The following is a 25,202-nucleotide window of genomic DNA, read 5'->3' on the forward strand; positions in this document are numbered from 1 at the left end:
GGGTGTACCCTGACTCAAAAGACAGCCGGGATGGGCTCGTGCATGCCTGCGACCCGAATGAGGATAAGCGGTTCAGAAATGAATGGATGGATGTATACGTGTATAGAGAGCAAGAGACAGACAGACAGTCAAATAGGCTTTAGGCGGAAATATTTTCATTCAAACATTGAGATGTGTAGTTATGAGAAAGGTGTGGTACTTTATTTGTTGATTTGATTTTAACAGCCAAGTGGGTGTGTTTTCAGCGCATTTAGCAAACGCACAAACAGCATTTCAGAGCAGAGTCAAATGCTCGATTATTCACATTTGTGAAGCCTCATTTTATACATTTGGTGTTATTTTTTTGTAGATCCAAATTTGTCAGGGTTGTTTACAAGGCTCAGTGCTGTGGGAATAACAGAAGACTCATATTTCATCTATTCTACCCACCCAGTGTTGTTTATTTGTGGCAACAACATAAATAGAAAAATAATCCCAGAATGAAAATCCAACCTCATTTGAGGGATACTCATAAAAGTAAGTTTGACATCCACCACCAGCTGCTCCGGGGCGGAGTTAAATTCATCCACACAAGCAATCTTTTCCCAAAAGAGTAACAATTTTATTTGTAAATTAGATGTGCATTAAATACAGAATTGATTTGTACTTGTATTCTGAATATATACGGGAGGAAGACCGCAGTTCCCCCGGGTTTTCCGGATAATGCTAAGGCCGCACGTGGTCTGAGTAGGCAAAAAGTATCTCTCGTATCAAATCTACTCTCCCATAGGAGGGCTGTGAACAGGCTTTTGAAAAGGAAGCAGCCAAGTACTCGAACCTCCTAAGTGATTGCAGGGAGGAAGGATGTCATGTATGGCAATTCCCGAAGAAATTTGGCAGCAGAGGATTCATTATCCAATCAATCTGGAGAATTCTCACGGCCCTTGAGATGACAAGAAAGGGGTGAAAGGCACCGGCTCGTATAAAGAAGAAGGCAACGGAAACAGGAGCGAGCGAGATCGAGGAGTTAAAATGGAAAGCAGGAGATGGAGACGGGCAGTGATTTTGGACACCGCCGCTGACCCGCTATCCGCAGGGTGTGAGGGTTCACAAGGGTCAAAAGACCCGGTGAATAATCACATGACGCCCAATGCCATCGACCCCTCCTGGCCGAAGCTGCATTCGCCAAAGTCGACGAAGTGTGAACAATCGTTTGGATCTACAGTGGAACCTCGATTTAATAGACTTGGGATAGATGGAATTCAGAATAACTTAAAATCATACCTCCCATACAAAGCTTTTCTTTAAAATATATATACGTATTTACAATAATTTTGTACAGTACTATTTTTTTCTATAAGCCACGAAACACAGTAATCTAAAAAGAATTATGCTTAATAATGAAAAAAATAGATAGATACATGGCGCGACAGTTGTCAAAAATGACGATAAGGCAACGTGTAAGTAATAAATTTGTTACAGTAATTCAGTGAACATTAAATGTTAAACGGGTGGCACGGTGGTGCAGCTGTAAAGTGTTGGGCTCACAGTTCTGAGGTCTTTCTCCGGCACTACGGTTTCCTCCCACATCCCAAAAACACGCAAAATTAATTGGACACTCTAAATTGCCCCGAGGTGTGATTGGAGTGCGACTATTTGTCTCGATGCGCCCTGCGATTGGCTCGCGACCAGTTCAGGGTGCCTGTTGACAGCAGGGAGAGACTCCAGCACTCCTGCGACCCTTGTGAGGATATGCGGCTAAGAAAATTGATGGATGAATCAAATCTTAAACGCAAATGAAGCATGGAAAGCTGCAGTAGACAAAAATGCTGTAAGGATATTGAAATTGTGACTGTTAATCATGGTCTAACCAGTTCTGTAATGCACACAAAATTCCTCCCCTCCAAAATTACAGGCAATATTTCCCACAATTATCAGTCCCAAAACATCCATCAGTGTCCGAGTCGTCGCTTTCTACACTTCAGTGTGACCTGGCATGGGGAAATTACCGGCGAAAGCCTCCACTTCTGTCCTGATCTCAGTCACGCAGCGCTGGAACTTCTTGTCCTGGGCCAACGCCAGGATGAAGTCCTTCAGAGTGGCCTTCGGATCCAAACTTCTCTGCACCTCCAGGGTAAGCTCAATGCCTCGAGGACAGGAAAGAAAATATTAAAACCCTGATCCAGACACACATGAGTAGATTATAAACTCGAGGTCACCAACATGCTCCCCACTGGTACCAGGTTTAACTCAAGAACCTTATTACTAGTCATTTGTTAGTCATTAGTCATCCATCCTGCAACCCTTGTGAGGATGAGAGAAGATCGATGGACGGAAGGATTTACACGGCCATCTTTTGACCCTCTGTGAGGCTTTTTGGTGGTTTGTTGTGAAAATAATACCTTGATGAATGAAATCTGCCACCTTCCTAAAGTCGTCTTCCTCCAAGCCTCTGGATGTGAGCGCCGGAGAACCGAGTCTCAGTCCACTGGGGCTCATTGCACTTGTTTCCCCTGCACAAAAAAGTACAATTAGATCCAGAAGAAAAGGGACTATAACCATGTTTATTTTAATTTTTTTTGTGTGATGATTGATGATTTTGCATTTTTACACCCACCCCAAGGATTTTGAATAAAACTCAAGATGTGCAGAACAGAACTATTGTCTGCTTTCAAATTGTTATCGTACAAATTTGATGTGATATTCTGTTTATACATCTTGATTATGTGCGACAGAAAAGTCATCCAAATCAGTCATTGTCCAACTATTGCATTTCTGGACCAAACCGCTGGTGTGATCATTACATTCTATAGAAGCAAGGCATGTAAATAAAACACCAAGCATCATCACTTGTAGTCAACAATACCTGGGCAGGCGTGCTTATTGCAAGAAATATCACAGGCTTCCAGAACTTTCTCGGCCCGTACCGCATCTGTTCCTTTACTGCGCAGGTCCAACAGGATAAGATGATTGTCAGAACCACCTTAACATGAAGCCGGAGTAGCAGAGCACAGAACATGACAGTTAAATAATAAAGAAGTAATGAAGTACAAATACTTTGATTTTTACTTTCACACCCGATATGTGAAAATGGACTTATGTACTTTCTACGCCTTACTTTGTGAGTCTTGTGACTCTTTTCAACCTCCACTAATGGCGCCCCAATGTCAGATTCAAAAGCAAAATACAGTGCCTTGTGAAAGTATTCGGCCCCCTTGAACTTTTCCACCTTTCGCCACATTTCAGGCTTCAAACATAAAGATATAAAATTTACATTTTTTGTTAAGAATCAACAACAACTGGGACACAATTGTGAAGTGGAATGAAATGTATTGAATATTTTATACTTTTATTTAAACAAAAAAAATGAAAAGTGGGGCCTGAAATATTGTTCAGCCCCTTTACTTTCAGTGCAGCAAACTCACTCCAGAAGTTCAGTGAGGATCTCTGAATGATCCAATGTTGACTGATGATGATAAATAGAATCCACTTGTGTGTAATCAAGTCTCCGTATAAATGCACCTTCTCTGTGATAGTCTCAGGGTTCTGTTTAAAGTGCAGAGAACATCATGAACACCAAGGAACACACCAGGCAGTTCCGAGATACTGTTGTAAGTAGAAGTTTAAAGCTGGATTTGGATACAAAAAGATTTTCCAAGCTTCAGTCACTCCCATTTGACGTGCGCGACTGCGCCTGCGCGCCTCCGTGCTCGCAAATCTGCACAGTCGAGCACGAAAAATCACGTGCGTAAAATTTGTTACGAGTAGAAAAAATAGATATTGAAAGACGTCGCTTATTTTGTGTAGTCAAGACATTCATTTACGTTGTTAACGAAACAAGCCTGCCCCAAAAACAACCAGTATTCACCCGAAAACAGGAAATACGAGTTAGCCGTACTGAGCATGTACGGATGTTAGGCCGAAAGCACATGTTCAGAGCTACTTCACGTACTGCCAGCGCATTTACGTCGAAAATCATCAACATCATGAGCCATGTCAAGGGAAATTCAGTTACACCAGGACTGCACATTGCGTCAATTGCGAGGCAGTGTGACGCCATGCCCCCCCAAAGAAGACGTTAGACTATCATCCACATCGTCGCTTGATTCAGGTGTGGCCAATACGTCGAGTGCATGCACATAAAGGCGTGTTCTAGCACGCCAGACTCCTATGTACAGCAGTCCCGCGATGCGTAACCCCCCCCCCCCCAATAATACATCACGATTGCCGACAGGAATGTTTTTTATATGTATCGCTAGCTTGTTCCCACTAACGCCAATTATGTTGAACTAAACTTTCAGCATCTTCAAAACATTGCGGGTATAGACCGTTCGTGTTTATTCCTTGACAGGCCAGTGCATTGAACTTTTCTTCAGATAAAGTTTGTCAGATCAAGAATTTTTATTGATGAAAATTTTCAAATACCGTTTTATATCATAATCTACTAATATCGGTTGAAATTGGAAATGATCATTTCTGAGTTTTAAATTTTAGTTTTCTATTTTAGTTATGTATTTGTTTATTTTATTTTTAATTTACAGTTATGTTATATTAATCCAGTAAATTATTTGAAGGTCTTGAGATTTCATCCCTAATCACACCCGCAACTTAATCTGCGAGGATGACTGACCACACCCGTACATTTTTCAAATGTGAGCGACTGAAGCTTTAAACATCTCAAGGAGCACTGTGCAAGCAATCATACTGAAATGGAAGGAGTAGCAGACCACTGCAAATCTACCAAGACCCGGCCGTCTCTCGAAACTTTCACCTCGAACAAGGAGAAGACTGATCAGAGATGCAGCCAAGCGGCCCGTGATCACTCTGGATGAACTGCAGAGATCTACAATCAGTCGTACGCTGCACAAATCTGGCATTTATTTATTTACGACCAGGAGGCGGGATACACCCTGAACTGGTTGCCAGCCAGCCAGTCGCAGGGCACATTGAGACAAACAGCCGCACTCACAATCACACCTAGAGGCAATTTAGAGTGTCCAATTAATGTAGCATGTTTTTGGAATGTGGGAGGGAACCGGAGAACCCGGAGAAAACCCACGCAGGCACGGGGAGAACATGCAAACTCTCCACAGGTGGGCCCGGGATTGAACCCGGGGCCTCAGAAATGTGAGGCCAACATTTTACCACCTGCTCCACCGTGCCGCCAAAGTTTAAAATATCCAATAAATTTTGTTCCACTTCATGATTGTGTCCCACTTGTTGTTGATTCTTGACAAAAAAAAAAAAAAAAAATATCTTTATGTTTGATGTCTGAAATGTCGCAAAAGGTTGAAAAGTTCAAAGAGGCCGAATACTTTCACAAGGCACAGTATATTCCCTATTCTCGGAATGAGTTAAGTGACTCGTTTGATGTTGTCGGCTCCAAGAATGTTTTGTGGCGAGTGGGTTTTGTCTTGCGCCTGACTAGAAAAAAGAAAAACACACGAGCTTCTAGTGTTCAAACACCCCCGGTCTTATCTCAGAAAACATACCAGATGGGTATTTTTTTTTAAATCAATTATCATTGACTAAATTGGCATTTTGGGGTATTCAGTTCACAACATGTTTTCATGAAATAAAAGTGGAGTCAAGAATACACAGCTATTAACATGTGACATGTCACATGATTGTTTTTTTTTCCATTCTTGGTATGAGAGCTACACAAAGTAAGTAAGAGGGAAACTATTTTGTTGGCAGGGGAGTGTTTTCGTTAATGCAACTGTGCCAAGTTGTGAAAATTGGTATTTCGTAATTGAGAGTAGAAAACGAGTCTTTCATTTTACAGGAATACATAAAAGAACATGTGTGTTGTGTTGTTACAGGGGTCACAGGGGTTGAATCAGTGCTTTGCTTTTACAAGTATCTGTTCTTTTGCTTGAGAACAAAAAGTACAAAGGTGATAACTTTTGCCACCTCAGCAGATGACCCAAAATACAGAAGATAAGAGTTCATTTAAATGCTTCGCTGACAACACAATAGACGGGAAGAAGTTCTTAATGTTCAATGCCAGTTACCGGTCACAATTTTGTAGCCGTGCTCGATGAGGGCAGTGCAAAGCGCTTGGCAGTTGAGAAGAACCTGCATCTGGTACGCTTTAAACTCTGGCGTCATAGCTTGTCTGAGAGCCACAGCAACGCCTGGGGATGTACAACAAGAAAATGTACATGTGAGTACAAGTAGAATGCAGTCAAACGAGTAGCTCTTGACATAAGTCAGAGAACAAAGTCTTTATTATGGGCTGATGAGTTGAAGGACCTGCGATGGAATGGTTGTGAGGGCCGCCCTGCAGCCCCGGAAAGACGGCTTGGTTGATTAAAGACTCGAGATTGTACATTGTGGTCTCCTTCCCGTCTACACTGTGCACACCTGCAGACGAAAAGCCAGGATTGAACAGAATTCTCGAGAACTGCGAAGGCTCGATGACGAAAGAGTTGACCTTTCCTGAAGAATATTAGTCCGGCTCTGCAGCCGCGCAGCGTCTTGTGCGTCGTGGTAGAAACTATGTCGCAGTAGTCAAAGGGGGAAGGCACGACTCCGGCCGCCACCAGTCCACCGATGTGCGCCATGTCTCCCATCAGATGCGCGCCGCTCTCTCGAGCGATCTGCTTCATACGGGCGTAGTTGATGTTGCGGGAGTAGCAGCTCGTTCCTGTGAACGAAAGGAAAAGAAAACATACTTGTGAATTTTCGCTCGTGTTCAAATGCAAAAGGTTTTCCTGAAGAATCCCAATTAATTTCACACGGGTAAGTATGGGTGAAATATTGCAGACTTCATTTAAATGTGATCTTTCAATTTCCTCCCTTAAAAGGACAAAACTGTAAAGACAAACAAGTTGGGAGAATATATGTGAATGCGTGATAGACCTGCAATGATGAGTTTGGGGTGGAAAAGCTTTGCATTTTCTTGCAGTCTGTCATAATCGATGTAACCAGTTTTAGGATTCACCTGAAACCAGAACACGTTTTCTCAACATCTACACACCAATAACAGTTTCATCTGATGTGTGCAGAGAAAGAATAATAATATTAGACTGAAGTGACCAACATTCACTTAACGAAAATGTAGACGAAGAATGCTAATAGGGTCATCTAAATTTCTGCTGGGAAAACAAGGGGAGTATTTTTGGATTGGCGGGACCTGTTTTTAAGAAGGAGGACCGGAGCGTATGTTCCAAATCCAGGGGGATCTGCTCACCCTACCTGGGAAAGCCTATTCTGGAGTACTAGAGAGGAGAGTCTGTTTGTCTAACCGTGGATGTGAGAGGTGGAATTTGATTATTGTTCCGGTCCTGAAACTCTGTGCAAGCTCTACAAGAGTGCATGGTACTTTGCTCAACCACTGCACGAGTGTTTCATGAAATTGTAAACGGCAAGACTGCGATTATCCCCATAGCTCAGTGGTCAGCGCATTGGTTTGGTAAACCAAGGGTCGTAAGTTTGTATCTCACTGGGGCCTCTACTCCCCTAGAGGGGTTGTGTCAGGAAGGGCATCCGGTGTAAAAACTGTGCCAAAAAAATATGAGCGTTCATCTGAGATGTCACGCTGTGCCGACCCCTAACGGGAGAAGCCGAAAGAAGACAGTAGAAGGCATAAGGCAGTGTTCCTAATTGGATTCTGCCAAGGATGTGCTTTCTCAAAGGGTGTATTTTAATTTATGGAATACCAAGACCGCGATTGACTGGCAACCAATTCAGGGTGTACCCCGCCTCCTGCCTGAAGAAAGCTGGGACAGGCTCAAGTCCACCCTTATAAGGAGAAGCGGCTCAGAAAATGGATGAATGGAATACCTATGAACACCCAAGGCATATAGAGGGTGTCCAGTTTGATGGCCTAAAGATATTCATGAAAGATGCGGTCCTCTTAGCCCTTTATCGAGGATTTAGCGTTTGTCGGGCCAGTTCACAGCTGGCTGTCGGGCCTCTAAATCTGAGGCTCGTGTCTGTGGCCAACAGCTGTGTTAGGAGTGTGCTCATCGAGTTGATCTGATTTACTGTTCTCCTGGGGTTCAATAAAGGACTGACAAATGTATCTGCAACTGTCTCTCCTTTTCCCCTTTTAAGGGTTTTACACGTACTTATATTGTAAAAGCCCATTAAAAAACAATTGCTTAAAACATCCTGGATAAAGCGGGGGGAACAATGAATCACAATATGGTGGGGAAACACTGTAGCCAGGTGAGGTGAGTCTGTCGGTTCCTGCATGTGCCTGACGAGGACCTTGGGAGAGACCCAGAATATGCTGCCTTCCAACTTGTCTTAGATCTCAACGCTAGTTTGATTTGGGAAAGCCTCTCTTCCTGCGAACCTGGATATCAATGAGATTTTTTGTTTTTTTTTGGTGGGGGGGGGGGGGGGATTCTCTCCCAAAAGTATTGGAGTACTTACAGGATGTTATTTAACTAATTATTGAAGTGCATGTGAACCAATATTTGTGATCAACCTTGTACGGCATGGACTCAAAGAACATGGACGTTGCAGAGAATTTTTTCTTCTCCGTCCTGAAACCATGTGTCAGGTGACCTCCATCTGGAAGGTCCAAGCCCATGATTCGGCCGTATGGACCCACGATAGCAGTGTAGACAGCGAAGTTGGCAGGTGAACCTTCATGGAGAAGCATTGACATCCGTGAATTGACAGTTCGCAAGGCGAAATGAGGAGTGAGGTGAAAGAGAACATTGTGAAATTAATTTGAGAAATTAGACGACATTAGTTACCTGAATACGATCGCACGTTCACGCCCCATTTTTGAGAGTCCAGACCATAGGCCTCCAATGCTCGCTTTTGACAGAGACTTTCCAGCTCGTCAACATGCTCGGATCCACCAAAGTGGCTGACATTGAGAGCATAAGAGGTTGAATTTCATTACACCTGATCTGATGCCGTCATTGACCGTAGTTTCCTGAACCACTTTAGAAAACTGTTTTATTCTTACTTATGTCCAGGATTTCCCTTGGAGTACTTGTTGCTGAGACAAGATCCCAGAGCCTCTAGAACAGCTCTGCTGATGAAGTTCTCTGAAGCAATCAGCTCCAGCCCATATGTCTGCTTTTCCTTCTCCTTTTTTATGATGGAGAACACCTGAAAAACAAAATTGATAAAACTCAGATTATAAAGGAAACAAAATAACAACTTGATACACAGGCAAACACTACAGTATAGATGAGAGCAGGTTATTATTGCAAAAAATTGAGCTAAATGTAATTGATTCAAGTTTAATCCAATGGGTTCTCTTCATTGAACCCATCAATGAGGTTTAGTCGGCGGCAATCACCTCGCGCTAAAGGATAGAACCCATATTTGACGTTAGAATCTTGGTCGATGAAGCTACAATAACTGGATATGTATTTTGTTTCTGAAATTGAATCAGAAAAAAAAAAAAAACAAAACCCATGCAAGAAAAGGGAAAAGGAAAATCGCAGACCCCGCCACCGTTCGGCTGAAATCGAGAGTGCTACACAATTTAGTTTACTGACCTCAGAGTCGTTGATGGCCAGAGGCTCTAACATCATCTTGTGGTGCGAGTCCCAAGTCTTCTTGGTGACATATTGGCCGTTTGTTAAAGCCACACTTGTTGTTGTTCTTAGACAGTGGCGCACTGAATAGGATAATCAAATAAAACACTTTGATGGAAAATTGTGTACCTTAAATGTCAACTGATTTTTAAAACTCGGGAGTGAATCGCAAATTTCGAAACTTTTACTTTGCTTGATTTAAACGGTTGCTCTTTGAAACAAATGATTAACTGCATTATTCTTATCCGACAGCTTGGTCCCATCCAAGTGGTGGAATTTTTTATTTTCATTTTTTGGTCCAACAATGTGAATAATAAAACACTGAGGGGCGGTTATCAATGGATACTGAAAATTATGCTATTAAATATAGTGATGGGGGATTTATTTAGTCTTTAACATTTCTTCTTATCACTTTTGAACATGATTATCAAGGATCCTATCATACGGAATCTATCTATCTATCTATCTATCTATCTATCTATCTATCTATCTATCTATCTATCTATCTATCTATCTATCTATCTATCTATCTATCTATCTATCTATCTATCTATCTATCTATCTATATCTATCTATCTATCTATCTATCTATCTATCTATCTATCTATCTATCTATCTATCTATCTATCTATCTATCTATCTATCTATCTATCTATCTATCTATCTATCTATCTATTATTTGCTATAGTCTTTGGAATCCAAAAATTATTTTTATTTCCCGTTAACAGCCCCCCCCCAAAAAAACCCTCAACCAGATCAGACATTCTTAACTTTATCAGCTAATTACATTTATTAGTTTGCATTTTCCCAAATTATAGCTTATACGGTCCAACTTTCACCCCAATTTGAAAAACGTGGATTCAGGTTACAAAAAAAATTGTCATTCATATCTAACGTGTCTAATGTGTTTCTGCTTAACTAGTATAAAGATCAGACTTCACAGCTAAAGACTGAATTCAAGTTTATCTAAATACAGTTACTACAAAAAGAAGCTATATGTATACTCGAAGTACATACTGTATATTAAGTCATGGACTGGCAAAAACAGTAAAAATGATTGTATCTGGATTAAAACGATTCATAGTTAATATTGAATAATATATATTCACATGCATTAATAATCAATGCAAAATTTGATGGACTGACGGAAAACAGAAACTCAATCTGTTAATCACATTCTATTTGTGCTGCGAATCGTGATAGGTACTGCATTGTTTTGAGGTGTCAGAGCTTGTCGAGAAATCCAAAGTGGATTTAGTGAAGCCGAAACAAAGATGTGCCACAGAGAGTTGGGTTTCAGGCTTGTGAAAGGGAGGGGCGTCTCCCTCAGGGGCACCCAAGTGGAGAAAAGTAGAGAATATCTTTCTGAAATAAATAACTCAATTAGGAATCCTTTCCAAGTTATATATTTTAAAAAAAAAGCTATTCTACTTGTGTAGCTTGTGTAAACCCGGCGATTTATTACAAATTTCTCAATAATTGCACCCGATTTTCCCAAATCCTAAATCAAATTCTGTCATTAGATCACAATCAGTCATCCATTTTTGGAATTATTATTTTAAACATTATCCAAGAGGCAGCACGGTGGATCAGCTGGTTAAGCGTGAGCCTCACAGTTCGGAGGACCTGGGTTCGATCCCGCCTGTGTGGAGTTTGCATGTTCTCCCCTTGCCTGCGTGGGTTTCCTCCGGGCACTCCGGTTTCCTCCCACATCCCAAAAACATGCAACATTAACAGAACACTCTAAATTGCCCCTAGGTGTGATTGTGAGTGCGGCTGTTCGTGTCGATGTGCCCTGCGATTGGCTGACAACCAGTTCAAGGTGTACCCCCCTCCTGCCCGTTGACAACTGGGATAGGCTACAGCACTCGCCGCGAACCTCGTGAGGATAAGCGGTGAAGAAAATTTTAATGGCTCCCTCACATTCCCAAAACATGCATGTTACGTTAAAGGGGAGTTTGTAATTTTTAAAACTCCATTTTTTTAACCCTTGGTTATCAACTCCCGTGAGGATAAGCAACTGAGATCATGGATGGATGGATGTAAATAACATTTTTACTTATCCAGTACATCCATCCATCTATTTTCTTAGCTGCTTATCCTCACGAGGGTCGCAGGGAGTGCTGGAGCCTATCCCAGCTGTCAACGGGCAGGAAGCGGGGTACACCCTGAACTGGTTTCCAGCCAATTGCAGGGCACATGGAGACAAACAGTCGCACACAATAATCACACCTAGGGAAAATTTAGGGTGTCCCATTAATGTTCCATGTTTTTGGGATGTGGGAGGAAACCGGAGTGCCCGGAGAAAACCCACACAGGTACGGGGAGAACATGCAAACTCCACACAGGTGGGGCCGGGATTGAACCCGGGTCGTCAGAACTGTGAGACCAACGCTTTACCAGCTGCTCCACCGTGCTGCCCTCTTTCATTCAATAACACATATTTTTACCCAAAACACTGATTAATTTTGAAGTCAAGAAAGTCTAGATAAAAATAGAAATTGTAGTTCCATTGCTTAAAAGAAACAAAAAATAAACAAAAAATCGGTTTGGCAACAGATTCTAGTATTGTATTGCAATAGCGAGCGTCACACATTACTTCATTGCTAAAATACAACAGCAATAAAAAAGGGATGAAAAGTGACATTTGTTTCCACACTTGTGTGCCATTCTCATTCGGTACAAATCACACAAAGATATCACAATTCTGAGTATGTCAGTCTTCAGACATCAGCAGTGAGGGCAGTAATAGGTGGGTGGGGAGGAGCCGCGATTGTTTTGGTTTTTATTGTCTTGTATTTTCTTGAGTAATCTTTGTAAATACCACAGGCTTTCTTTGGTATCGGGCCAGTGGTGAATGAAGCACGCAAAGCGACAATACGTCAAGGTGGTCCATTTGGCTGACTGACAGAAAAAGCAGGTGCTGAGGGAGTTTATCGCGCTTTCACTTCCTGAAGACGCGCACCGTGTGTCGGGGTTTTCGTCACCCGGTGCGAAATGTGCGCGGTTGACTGAGACGGAAAGAACACGTTGGAAAAGTCGGGAGGCTTTTGCCAAAGTCAGTGAAGACATGGCGGAAAGCGCTCAGTGGAATTTTCCCACTGCCAAGCCTTCTTTTTAATTGCAGAGACTGAGCTCGGAGACCATGAGAGTCCTCCATAATTCGATAATGAGATAGTTGAGGGCTTTAAGGTCAAATGGCACCATAGTGGCACTCTGAAATGATCTGAAAGTAAGAAATAAATGTCATATCAGTGTGTTGCCACGATGCAATCCTCGGACTATATCTTGAAATTAGCATTTAGTTCACACCACTGTTTTTTTCCCTAGTCAGTCAGTTGCCAGGAAAAAGCACAAACAGAAATAGTTGCAAAAATTCCAGCCACTTCATAAAAATGTGACAAAATCACCCAGATCAAGAGTTTCATCAAATGAAAGGGGGAGGCGGAGTGGCTGATAAGGCAAAAGTGAGGAAAAGAACCACTTTTAAAGGCACCACACACTTCAGGCGGAGTTAGCATTCATTGCACAGCGAATTTACTTTCTTCCTGACTTTATTTTGCACATCTGATTGCAGTTGTTTATCTTTGCGGATTTTACAGAAGAGACAGTAGAGCAGTTCCACGGTGATGTCAACGTCTGCCTTGAAAGCCTCTTGACGAATGTTATCTGGCTCCGCTTCCTGGCACATTTCGGCTTCAGCGCGCCTCTCCTGATCTCTTCTGTGCTCGGCGCAATCCGCACGATAGGATGATCGCTTGGTGGAGGTGGGAAAACCAGGATGGTGCTGGTGGGCGGATGCTTTCTTATGGCTTTGCTATCTTTGTCCCTCTGGTCTCTCTGGACTGCTATACGGTGTTACTGTCCTCTATTGTGGTTTCAGCGAATTGCTGATTTTTTTCTTGTGCGGTACTTTTGCGTTAATGCTTTCTTATTTTTTGTTACACTAACCTGTTGTTGCATATTCACTGATATCCAAACACATTTTTTGCAGTATTTCATGTATTCATGGCCTTAGCCGTTTAGTGATTTATAGACCAGTAGCAAAACTTTAACGTCCGTCGTTCTGAAGCTGACTGTGAGCCAGTGTCCAGACTTTAGAATTGCAGTCATAGCTCTATGTTCTGATCTCTTTCTTCTTGTCAGAAGCCGAGTCATTTTGAATGAGTTGCAGGTTTTCAATGCCCTTTTGAGGGAGTCCACCCAGAAGACCGTTACAATTGTCAAGTCTACTTGAGATACAAGCGTGGATCAGTTTCTCCTGGTCTGCTCGGCTCATTGTAGTCTTAACTCCGGTAATGTTCTTCAGTCGGTACAAGGCTGTTTTAGTGAGTGATCTGCTGTGACTGATGTCAGGTTGGAATCTGTCACCACACTTCAGGGTTGTGGAGGCATGCAAGTCTTCCTATTACAAAAAAAATGCTGTTACATCCTGGAATGCGAATTCCCCATTGTGGTCCCTTCTCAAGGGTTTTTGTTTTTCCTAGCCAGACTGGAAGGTTTTGAATTGCGGACGCCATCACTCATTGTCAACAGTGAGCCTGTGAAGCCCTTCCAGAGTGTTTTGGGGATTAAGGGTTATACAAATAAAGTCAGTGTGAGTTGACTTCACCATGAGACAAAACAAAATATCAATTGTGAGGGGGGCTTCACGTGCATGAGGCAGATGACAACTGCCTGCTTATGCGTGTCGAAATATGACCTAATCTAAGGAGAAAACAGGGGAAGAGGCCCTGTAGCTCAGTGGTTAGAGCACTGGTTTGATAAACCAGGGGTTGTGGGTTCGTATCCCACTGGGGCCTCCACTCCCTGAGAAGGGTTGCGTCAGGAAGGGCATCCGGCGTAAAAATTGTGCCAAACATATTTGCGTTCATCTGAGATGACACGCTGTGGCGACCCCGAAAGGGACAAGCCGAAAGAAACTTTGAGGCCCTGTAGCTCAGTGGTTAGAGCACTGGTTTGGTAAACCAGGGGTTGTGGGTTCGTATCCCACTGGGGCCTCCACTCCCTGAGAAGGGTTGCGTCAGGAAGGGCATCCGGCGTAAAAATTGTGCCAAAACATACGTGCGTTCCTCTGAGATGACACGCTGTGGCGACCCCGAAAGGGACAAGCTGAAAGAAACTTACTTTCTAAGGAGAAAACAGGGGAGCCATCGGATTGGATGAAAGTTTTTCTTCAATTGCATCTCTCATTATTGTCAAAGTGCTTTTCCTGTTTCTGATCTGCTAAAGTTATAAATACATCCAGCCATTTTATTTGCCGCTTATCCTCACTGGGGTGGCGGGGAGTGTTGGAGCCTATCCCAGCTGTCAACGGGCAGGAGGCGGGGTACACCATGAACTGGTTGCCAATCAATCGCAGGGCACATTGAGAAAAACAGCCACACTCACAATCACACCTAGGGGGAATTTAGAGTGTCCAATTAATGTTGCATGTTTTTGGGATGTGGGAGGAAGGCGCCGTGCCCACCCGGAGGAAACCCACGCAGGCACGGGGAGAACATGCAAACTCCACACAGGCGGAATCGGGATTGAACCCTTGTCCTCGGAACTGTGAGGCCAACGCTTCACCAGCTGATCCACCATGGCACCAAGTTATAAATATATGTTATTGAAAATACCGCTCACTCTGAATCACGACTGGAATCCAAATGAGAATGCAAATCCAAATTCAATCTTGAACACAGAGATAGAGGACAATATTTTTTTTAAATTTGCCTGTCCTGGCAACAACAATATTCAGAAGCCAAGTTTAGTCCAGGACCTGCAACTTATGGTTAGCATTCGTAAGAGAGCCACATGGGCCAGTGCCCCTATAACAATGAGCCTTATTTCTTCATGCTATTTATTCATTTTATTAACAGGACTCATTGTTTTCTAAAACATGACGACTGACCGAGGAACATAGACATGTTGTGTATTACATTTTCAGCAATTATAAAAGCAATGCATCATCCCTGTTCAATAAATATTAATGTTGTCATTAAAATAAATTTAAAAAAAAAGTAACACTCGTGCACATTTATCAGGCATTTTTGTGTTCAAGATTACAAGTCTTCTCTGTGTCCCCATGTGTCTTTAGCCCCCTAGATTCAACCCCCCCCCTTTCTCTCTCGTTCCTCTCTCGCTCCTTCATCTTTTCGCTCACAACATCAGCCATATATTAGTGGTCGAGTTACATTCAAAGTCCCCGTTGTTTGGGGTCTTCATGGTGCAGAAATATCAAGTGCAGTGTGATAATTTCCTGAGCGCGCGACTTTCCGCAATCTATAAATAACGTGTTTTATGAGGCTACTGTTAGGTGCTCGCTTGGGTTAGCTTGCTCGAAGCGGGTTGCATGCGCATCTTTGACAAAAACCTTTCACCAGACGCAAAGCCCCTTGGCAAACGCGTCCTCGGGCCCTATCTGGACTGTTTTTTTTTTTTTGACGTTTTTGTTGTTTCTCCATTTGTCTTTTTCTTTTTCTTCTCTTATTGTCTCGAAACCGGCCCCACCCGTCCGCCACACCCGAGCCGGGGGGCACCAGGGGGTGCTAAAGCTATCCAAATGGCATGCTTTTAAACACCGAATGCTATAATTGGTACTGTATGTACTACAATGTAACGAGATATTTATTCCCACCCCCCCCCCGCACCTAAACCAGACTCACTTCGACAACTCCCCGAACATAAACTCAACCCAAATAAAGCAAAAATAATCTAGCCTTGGAATAGCAAATATTTAATTAAAGACATCGTTTGGTTTGACAACTCACCCCAAAATGTTGTTTTGCTTCTAGTAGAGCTGTATTTCACCATTTTGGAGAACATTTTCAAAGGTGTGGCCTGCCCCGTTGCATAAACAATCCTCAGAGCGACTCTCTCTCGCTTTCAGTATGACTAGAGGAACTTGAACAGCGGAACTTCGTAACTTCCACTTACGTACTTGCAGCTCTGGACACAGATGAAAAACACGTTCATGCATATTTTATGCATTTGATATTTTCGGATGTACTCTTACAGCAGTTTCAAATTATTCCGACGTTGCAAAATTGAAGATGTACCACGGACGCCATCGACTTAGTTATTGCAATAACGTTTTAAATATAGGGAGGAAAAAAAACATCCTGACTTCTGCGAACGCCGTTTGATGTTCACTTTAAAAAAATAATAGACGATACATTACCGATTTTAACTACTTTTTAAAAATTCGCATAAGGGTGTGCAGTGCCTTATTCTGTTATTTGATCTGTAAACCTTGCCCATCAAAGTCCGTAGGGTTGGGGTGATCCAAACACCTGATCCATTACTGCACACCAAGTCGGGGCAAACCTAAAAATGCGAAAAATAAAGAAATCGCAACCCTGCTACCCCGTCGGTGTTAAGTGCAGCACAAAAAAAAAAAATACTTTTTTTTGTCCTGTACACCTGTTACAGTATGCCAGACAGACAAGAGCATCTCTTTCCGTCTGTACATGCGGTTCTTTGTAATCAGATTCTTTTTTTCTGAAAATTCAAAGGGAATCAAATTCTAACGGAGAAAAAAAATAACAAGAAACTGGAAAAGATACTTAAATATAAGCGAACAACAAAAACAAACAGGACATTAGTTGTAAGAAAGATGAAAGTACAATAAATCATTCCATCCCTAGTACAATGAGACATTATACAGTAGTGCTGCATCTTGTCAAGGAAGGACAAGACAATACGGGAAGTGACAGGAAAGGACAAAAACTGAAGGGTAAGCATGTAGGACAGAGGCAATAGGCCTGAAGCATGGTGGGAGTGGCTATGTAAATACTAAGCACCTATTAAATCAGGGTGCAAGTGAAAGGATACCCAGTGGGCTCGCATATGTATGAGTTATTGTATTCATCGCAATTAGCGAGGGGCCCCAAACTAAGCGAATAAATCCCACAGGGGACAATCTGCACACTTGCACGTCAATTGATACCATCTCGCACACCCAATAATATTCAGAAGTGATCTGTACTTGCTGCCCCTGCACTGGTGAGGGATGAGGACCCATCCCTCCCAGTCCCACCGCCCCCCAGAGACCAGTGTATGTCATGCATTAACAAAGGAGTCAGGTGTGTTCAATGCAGTGAAAGTCTTTTAATGCAGGGAAAAAAATAATGAAGCTCCTTACAGAAACTCCTACGGCTCAGTTTGGGCAGTTACTTGTACAGATCGATCGCACCAGGTGCATACAGCTCACGCGCACATTTCATTGACAAAGAAGTTGCATTAAAAAAAAAACAAAAACAAAGCATGGATCCCTGGTGTTGACTATTGTACATGATGCGAAGTTAGCTGGGATAGACCCCAGCACTCCTGCGACCCCAGTGAGATAAGATGCTTGGAAAATGGATGGACGGATGATTAATCTCAGAAAAGGATAATCATACTTGGTACACCAATCTGGACAACACATAAGGTATGAAAATCTTTTTGAAACTGATCAATTTGATTTACAGGTTTTAATGAAACATCCAAAGCAGCAGTGGATGGATAATTTAGAAAAAAAAAAAAAAAATGTCTCCTTGATCCAAAACATCTTGATCTGGTTGCATAAGGTGTGTATAACCGTATCAAATATACACATACAAATTCACACACTTCAAAACCGTACTTAATTCTTTCCATAATAATCAGCCCGACAACAACAAGCATCTACAACTCAGGGAGGCCAGGCATGGCAAAATGCCCGGCAAAAGCTTCGACCTCGCTTCTGATCTCGGCCACACGCTGCTGGAAAGTTTCTTCCTTGTTCAACGCCTGGATGAACTCCTTCAGCGTGGCCTTGGGATCCAGACTTCTCTGCATGTCCAAGGTCAGCTCAATGCCTGGAGTAGAAAAAAATTAAAAGGTTAAGGAGATTTTTTACATTGAAATTCTACACTAGACATATGCTATATATATTTTTCTCTTTTTAAAGCAGTCATGGACTTAATTTGACCTTTATAAAGAGCCAGAAGGATTAGCATAGCGAGAAATAAGTACTTTCAGCAAGGAAATTACAAAACTGGGTAGTGAATACAATTTAATAGGAACTGACAATTTTTAAAAAAAAAAAAACTGAGATAACTTAAAATAAGTTAAATAACATTTTATATAACTTTTTACAGTACCACATAGCGCATCACTACCATTATATTGCATTGTTTACTAAAGGGATGCATCAAATTTTGTCAAACTATTTCATTGCAATTGGAGTAAGTTGCATCATAGTTTTATTGTGATCGTATGATATCATTAGCAAATAATTTCCTAATTATAACACCCTCCATGATGGAGCCGCACATCCCTACCTCTGTGAAGGAAGTCTGCGACCTTCCTGAAGTCATCTTCCACCAAACCTCTGGAGGTTAAAGCTGGGGAGCCAAATCTCAGTCCACTGGGACGCAAAGCACTTTTGTCCCCTGCATGAAAAGATCAAACTATAAAAGAATTCTTATATGTGTGTGTATGTATATACACATGCACATCAAACCATACCTGGACAGGTGTTCTTATTACAGGCAATAGCACAAGCTTCCAGAACTTTCTCAGCTCGTCCTCCGTCGGTTCCTTTGCTGCGCAGGTCCAGCAGGATAAGATGATTGTCAGAACCACCTTAAAATGCAAATATAATCACGACGTTCAACACTCAAATTTAAAGCCTTCTGGCCTACTGACAAAGACAAGTGGCATTAAGAATTTCCAATTAATGGTTACCCCTCTGCCCCCATGGCGGCCCCATTCTTCCACCCCCTTCAATTTTCTGTTATTCTCCACTGTTTTTTTTTTTCCTGTTTGAACTTTCCAGTGGTTGCCAGTCGGGCACAGAAACACCTACCAGTGACAATCTTGTAGCCATGCTCGATGAGGGCAGCGGACAGAGCTTTGCAGTTGGCAAGAACCTGCCTCTGGTAAGCTTTAAACTCTGGCGTCATGGCTTGTTTGAGAGCTACAGCAACACCTAGGGGACATACAACAGATACAAACGTGAAATGAGCCGATTCACAGTATCAATATTTTTTCCCCCCACAAATCAAAAAATATAAACGGGACCGATTGTTTTAATTCATTCTAATTCAACTAAATATGACAGATTTTTTTTATAATCTTAATCTTTGATCAAAAATACAAAATTGAAAAGAGGTCCAAAGGACTGAGTTTAATATTTAATTGGACACGTTTACTAGTGGGCGGCACAGTGTAGACATGTGGTCAATCATCCTGGCAGGTCTTATTTTTCCAAACAAAATAAATAATAATTAACACCAGTTGCCAGTTGGTGGCACCGTGGAGCAGCTGGTAAAGCATTGGGCTCACAGTTCTGAGGAGCCGGGTTCGATCCTGGCCCCCCCTGTGTGGAATTTGCATGTTCTCCCTGTGCCTGCGGGGGTTTTCTCGGGGCACGGTTTCCTCCCACATCCCTAAAACATGCAACATTAATTGGACACTCTAAATTGCCCCTAGGTGTGATTGTGAGTGCGGCTGTTTGTCTCTATGTGCCCTGCGATTGGCTGGCAACCAGTTCAGGGTGTACCCCGCCTCCTGCCAGCTGGGATAGGGTCCGGCACTCTCCACGACCCTCGTGAGGATAAGCGGCAAAGCAAATGGATGGATGGATGTTTACTAGTTAGGAATTAAGCATTACTAAAAATACTTGTTAGCCAGCACAATTTAACAAATCAAATGAGATGTACTGTAGTATGTACACAGTACCTTACGTATAGTTGCATAAAGATTGAAAAAAAAAAAAATTTTAAATAATGGTGGTTTTGAAATGATTTGCCTGGCAGTCCACATTTGGTGCGCTGTGCGGATAGAAATGAGTTGAGAAAAATATAAATGGACAGACAAACGGCAATGGAATTGGAACAAGGAAAGAAGAAATCCAGCACTGATTGAACAGTTGCAAAGATTAAATAAAGAACAAAGTGGAACGTCGTGGAAGACCTGCGATGGCATGGTTGTGGGGCCCGCCCTGCAGCCCCGGAAAGACGGCCTGATTGATTAGTGACTCCAGATTGTACAGAGTCTCCTTCCCCTTGGCGTCCATGCTGCGCACACCTGGAGAAAAGCACATGACAATCAAACAGAAAGCTTGATAACTGCAAAGAGTTGATGACAAGAGAGTGTCGACCTTTCCTGAAGAATATCAGTCCGGCTCGGCAGCCGCGCAGCGTCTTGTGTGTCGTCGTGGAAACAACGTCACAGTAGTCGAAGGGTGAAGGAACGACCCCAGCAGCGACCAGTCCACTTATGTGCGCCATGTCCCCCATCAGATACGCCCCGTTCTCATTAGCGATCAGCTTCATGCGGGCGTAATCGATGTTACGAGAATAGCAGCTTGTCCCTGCGAAAGAAAGCAAAGAGTTGTTTGATTTCTCATTTGTGTGTTCATGTGCGAAATGTTGCTTCCACTGAACGACAGTTAAAAAAAAAAAAAAAAAGACAAAACTGTTAATTCAGCACCAAAAACAATAGAAAATTTCCAGTCAACATCGAATTAGGAGTTAGACTAAAATTCACTGTAATATACATTAAAAATATGACATGGGCTGAATAGCACAACAATCTTAAATAAGGACAATACATGGGAGTGCACGTGATGGACAACCTGCAATGATGAGTTTGGGGTGGAAAAGGCGAGCATTTTCTTGGAGTCGGTCATAGTCGATGTAACCAGTTTCAGGATTAACCTGAAACAGGACACAGATTTTTTTTTTTTTTTTTTTTTTAAACAGCCACAACAACAGTATATCTGACATATACAAGGAAATAATAAAGATACACTTAACTAAGCAACGCTTCTTTATCATTTCCAACTAGGCGAATGTGGCTCGAGTGTATTAAATGTAGAGTGAATATTTACACTTCACTACTATTACTACTAAAGCAAAAATCAAACACTGTGTAATTGGACAATAAGTTCTGGACCTAATTGTTCTAGGAAACATTTTTTTTCTTCTTTTCTTAGTACATCACCAGTGCCGACTTGAGATCTTGCTCGTCTAACTAAATATTCATATGTATTCCAGTCAATGTATGTGATCACCTTGTACGGCATGGACTCAAAGAAGATGGACGTTGCAGAAATTTTTTTCTTTTCAGTCATGAAGCCATGCGTCAGGTGACCTCCATCGGGGAGGTCCAGGCCCATGATCCTACCATGCGGTTCCACAATGGCAGTGTAGACAGCAAAGTTGGCAGGAGAACCTTCATGCAGAAGCATTGACATTTTTTCTTACTCAATTTGAGAGACAAACATCAATTTTCTGTACTAGGGTCATGGGCTATCTGGAGCCTTTCCAAACTGTGTTACAGTCCCCACAGACTGGTCTCCATTCAATAGGAACGTTCTTATAAAAAAAATTAGACACCTATGGACAATTTAGAGTCTTCAATTAAACATGTGGGAGGAAGCTGGCGTAAATAGAGAAAACCCCACACAAGCACGGAAAGAACACACCATGCACACTGTGAGTCAAAACCCAATTTTGATCACTGTGGACCAGAGGTGCTAACAACTAGTCCACTGTGCTGACCCTAATTTGAGATATGAAACCATTTTTGTTACCTGAATATGGCTGCACGTTCACACCCCATTTGTCAAAATCCAGCCCATAGGCCTCTAGCGCCCTCTTCTGGCAGAGTCTCTCCAGCTCGTCCACGTGCTCGGTTCCACCATAGTACCTAATTTGAAACCATTATCAATATCAAACACACAGACACACGAGGAAAACTCATTCTCACTGCTTTCCTTATTGCATGCCGTCCAACTGAATTTCATAAATCATTTGACAAACACCTTTACTGTCATACCTCTGACCAGGATATCCTTCAGAGTACTTGTTGTTCATACAAGATCCCAGAGCCTCTAAAACTGCTCTGCTGGTGAAGTTCTCGGAAGCAATCAGCTCAAGCCCGTACGTCTGCCTGTGCTTTTCCTTTTTAATTATAGAGAACACCTGATACACAGACAAAACAACCTGAGTCAAATGCCACTCAGAAGGATGCTTTTATTGATGCGAGATGTAAATGTATGCATTATATTTAATATTAAGCCTGTGAACATTTTATAGATTACAGAGCTGTAACATATAATTTCAATTATTCAGATGACATAAATTCACTTCCAGTCTGAAATCCACACACAAAATGTATGATCTGATTGACAAAGTCACAGAACTGGAGTTTACACTCATGTAAACGCATCAATACATAAAAAGGGTCAGAAAAATATAAACAGCACCAGTTAGTCCATTAGACAGATACATTTGCTGTTTCTGAAGTCACACATTAACACTATATAATGGTTAACCTCTTTTCTAGTGGTGTCTGAGTACTTATTGATCGAATTCCGTGCCCTTCCGTGCATTCAAAATTAGTCACAACGCCTAGCGAAAAGTAGTGACTAACAGATATGGTCACTCATCAAGTTACAGACAGAGAGAATGAACATTTTGTATGGATCTAAATCACTTTTTAACAAAAAAAAAAAAAAAATGAACAGGACACATTTTACAAAAGAATTTTGTTTTAATAATGTGTAGCTTTATTTTTTTTACCCAGCACAACAGCTTAGTGTGTGAACGTGCAGCTGCTGTGACATCATTAATAGACTCCCGTATACTGTCTGAAAACTGTTGTGAATGGGATTACCGTATTTTCCGCACTATAAGGCCCAACTTCAATGAATGACCTATTTCAAAACTTTTTTTCATATATAGGGCGCACCACATTATAAGGCGCATAGAATAGATGCTACAATAGAGGCTGGGGTTACATTTTGCATCCATTAGACGGAGCTGCACTAAAGACTCAATATTGATCCGTATATAAGGGGCACCGGATTATAAAACGCACAGTCGGCTTTTGAGAAAATTAAAAGCTTTTGGGAGCGCCTTATAGTGCAGAAAATACGGTACTATAAAGTTCACTGTATACATACATGGCCGACATGGGGAGTAGGGAGTAATGAGTGAGTGAACGATTACGGACACAAAAATAGTCGCAAGAAGGTAGTATTGGAATGTCACAGTAGTAGTCAAACATATTTACATAATCACCAACCTCAGCATCACTGACAGCCAGAGGTTCCAACATCATCTTGTTGTGAGAGTCCCACATGTCCTTCGTGACATTATCTCCATTTGTTAAAGACATAGTTGCTGTTGTTCTCGCTCAGTGCTGATCTAAACAACAATCATTACAATTTTTATGCAATCTTTTGAGAATCAGACAATGTGATTTAATCATGCAATACACTGCATAACAATGCTAACCAGGGAAGCGTTGTTGTGTGGAAGTCGATCAGTACCGATCATGCAACATGTCCTTCTTCCGGTGATTGAGAGACTCTCAAATGTAGTCTAACTTGTACATATGGTAGCCGTGAATGGCTTTGTGTCTATACAAGCCCTGTTATTGACTGGCGACCAGTCTGGGGTTCAAACTCAGCTAGGATAAGCTCCAGGTCACCTGTGACCCTAATGTGGACAAACACTACAGGACGAACCGATGAGCATAAGTAGGTTTAGGTTTTTGGTCTTCGTTCACACAAGGTTTTATGTCAATGGCCAAAGTACAAAAGCTCCTGTCTGACGGATTTTTTTGATTGGCTGATTTCACGCCTGACAATGAAGCCAACCATGAATTTCACTGTATTGTTACAATATAGACAAAAGCGTTATTTTAACTTAGAAACGATTCTGCAAGTTTAATATGTGTGTGTTTGTGTGTGTGTGTGTATTGATTAATGACCAAAAGCTTCAGATGAAAAGTGTCTGTTCCAACACTCGAGGCTCCGCTGTGTAAACTTTGGATCATTGCAAGAGCAAATACACGAGTGAAATGATTTTTTTTTTTAACTCCACACAGTCTGGTGGCTTGTGTAACTTGTTTTCAGATCACCAGATGTTTACACTAGCAGAAACAAACAAACAAAAACGGAGACTTTCTGGAAGAAGAAGAGAGAAAAAAACACTATTTTCTTTGCTCACCCGACCTGGAAGATCAGCGAACAAACAGCTGGCCAAAAAAAAAAAAAAAAAAAAAAACTCAAGAAAAATATTTTATTTGCTATATTCGTTGAATTAAACGTTGACCAAGGCGGTTTCCTAAACATGTCAACCTATTTCAAGAGAAGTACTGCAGTCCTCAAGTTGAAATGTGTTCGCGCAGTCATTGCAACACATTCAAAGTTCACGTCGCGCAGGCAAACGGAGACGCTCAAAATGCAAAACCCGAGGGCTGATTATTTTATACGAATTATAATTACAAGCATGAACTCGCAATTATTTCCAGGATGCAACCCAAATGTCTCGTCAACGCTGAACTTACCCAACCAAAAAAAAACGGAACGTGACCGTGCTGTCAATTACAAAACAGAACCCGAATCACGAGGCAGCCACGGGGAACTTCGAGGAAAAAAAAAAAAAAAACGATGACGAAAGGCAAAAGTCCGCCAAAGTCCAAACCAATCAAATGCGTCATCTTCTTTGTTTGTTGTTGCATGTGTACTAAGCGCTCTTGAGCGCCGTCCTTATCTTTCCGTGTGGCCAAAACTGTGACCCGCTTCCACTGATCCCCCCCAAAAAAAGACTGGATAGCGCATACACATCCGGCAGTATGTCGATTGGTTGAAGCCAGTTGGCCGCCATCTTCCAAAACGTGTGGAAGACGTGCGTGTTTTTTTCCTCAAAGTTCGGCATGAAGAATTCAAACTGGTCGTGTGAG

The 25,202-nt window shown here is 42.0% G+C and overlaps 2 protein-coding genes across 3 annotated transcripts; both read right to left on the minus strand.

Moving 5' to 3' along the window:
- Positions 1 to 169: 169 nt before the first annotated feature.
- LOC133514953 (serine hydroxymethyltransferase, cytosolic-like) lies at positions 170 to 16,482 on the minus strand. The gene is made up of 12 exons (XM_061847079.1): positions 16,247 to 16,482; positions 9,453 to 9,574; positions 8,912 to 9,057; positions 8,694 to 8,809; positions 8,420 to 8,580; positions 6,844 to 6,925; positions 6,416 to 6,628; positions 6,235 to 6,345; positions 5,994 to 6,116; positions 2,846 to 2,962; positions 2,382 to 2,492; positions 170 to 2,126 (listed from the first exon to the last, which is right to left on the minus strand). Exons 1-12 carry the CDS (start codon positions 16,299 to 16,301, stop codon positions 1,954 to 1,956), a joined length of 1,530 nt encoding a protein of 509 aa, XP_061703063.1. The 5' UTR covers positions 16,302 to 16,482; the 3' UTR covers positions 170 to 1,953.
- Positions 16,483 to 17,565: 1,083 nt separating this feature from the next.
- On the minus strand, positions 17,566 to 24,941 carry LOC133515123 (serine hydroxymethyltransferase, cytosolic-like). 2 transcript variants are annotated; one of them, XM_061847428.1, is made up of 12 exons: positions 24,807 to 24,941; positions 23,538 to 23,659; positions 22,287 to 22,432; positions 22,042 to 22,157; positions 21,520 to 21,680; positions 21,082 to 21,163; positions 20,605 to 20,817; positions 20,418 to 20,531; positions 19,309 to 19,431; positions 18,969 to 19,085; positions 18,782 to 18,892; positions 17,566 to 18,316 (listed from the first exon to the last, which is right to left on the minus strand). In XM_061847428.1, exons 2-12 carry the CDS (start codon positions 23,628 to 23,630, stop codon positions 18,144 to 18,146), a joined length of 1,449 nt encoding a protein of 482 aa, XP_061703412.1. In that variant the 5' UTR covers positions 23,631 to 23,659; positions 24,807 to 24,941; the 3' UTR covers positions 17,566 to 18,143. The 2 variants fall into 2 exon arrangements, with proteins under 2 accessions (XP_061703412.1, XP_061703413.1); XM_061847429.1 differs by lacking the exon at positions 24,807 to 24,941 and adding an exon at positions 23,750 to 24,475.
- Between the last annotated feature and the right edge of the window lie 261 nt (positions 24,942 to 25,202).

This window comes from Syngnathoides biaculeatus, chromosome 16 (genome assembly GCF_019802595.1).
Source record: "Syngnathoides biaculeatus isolate LvHL_M chromosome 16, ASM1980259v1, whole genome shotgun sequence".
Classification (NCBI taxonomy): Eukaryota; Metazoa; Chordata; class Actinopteri; order Syngnathiformes; family Syngnathidae; genus Syngnathoides; species Syngnathoides biaculeatus.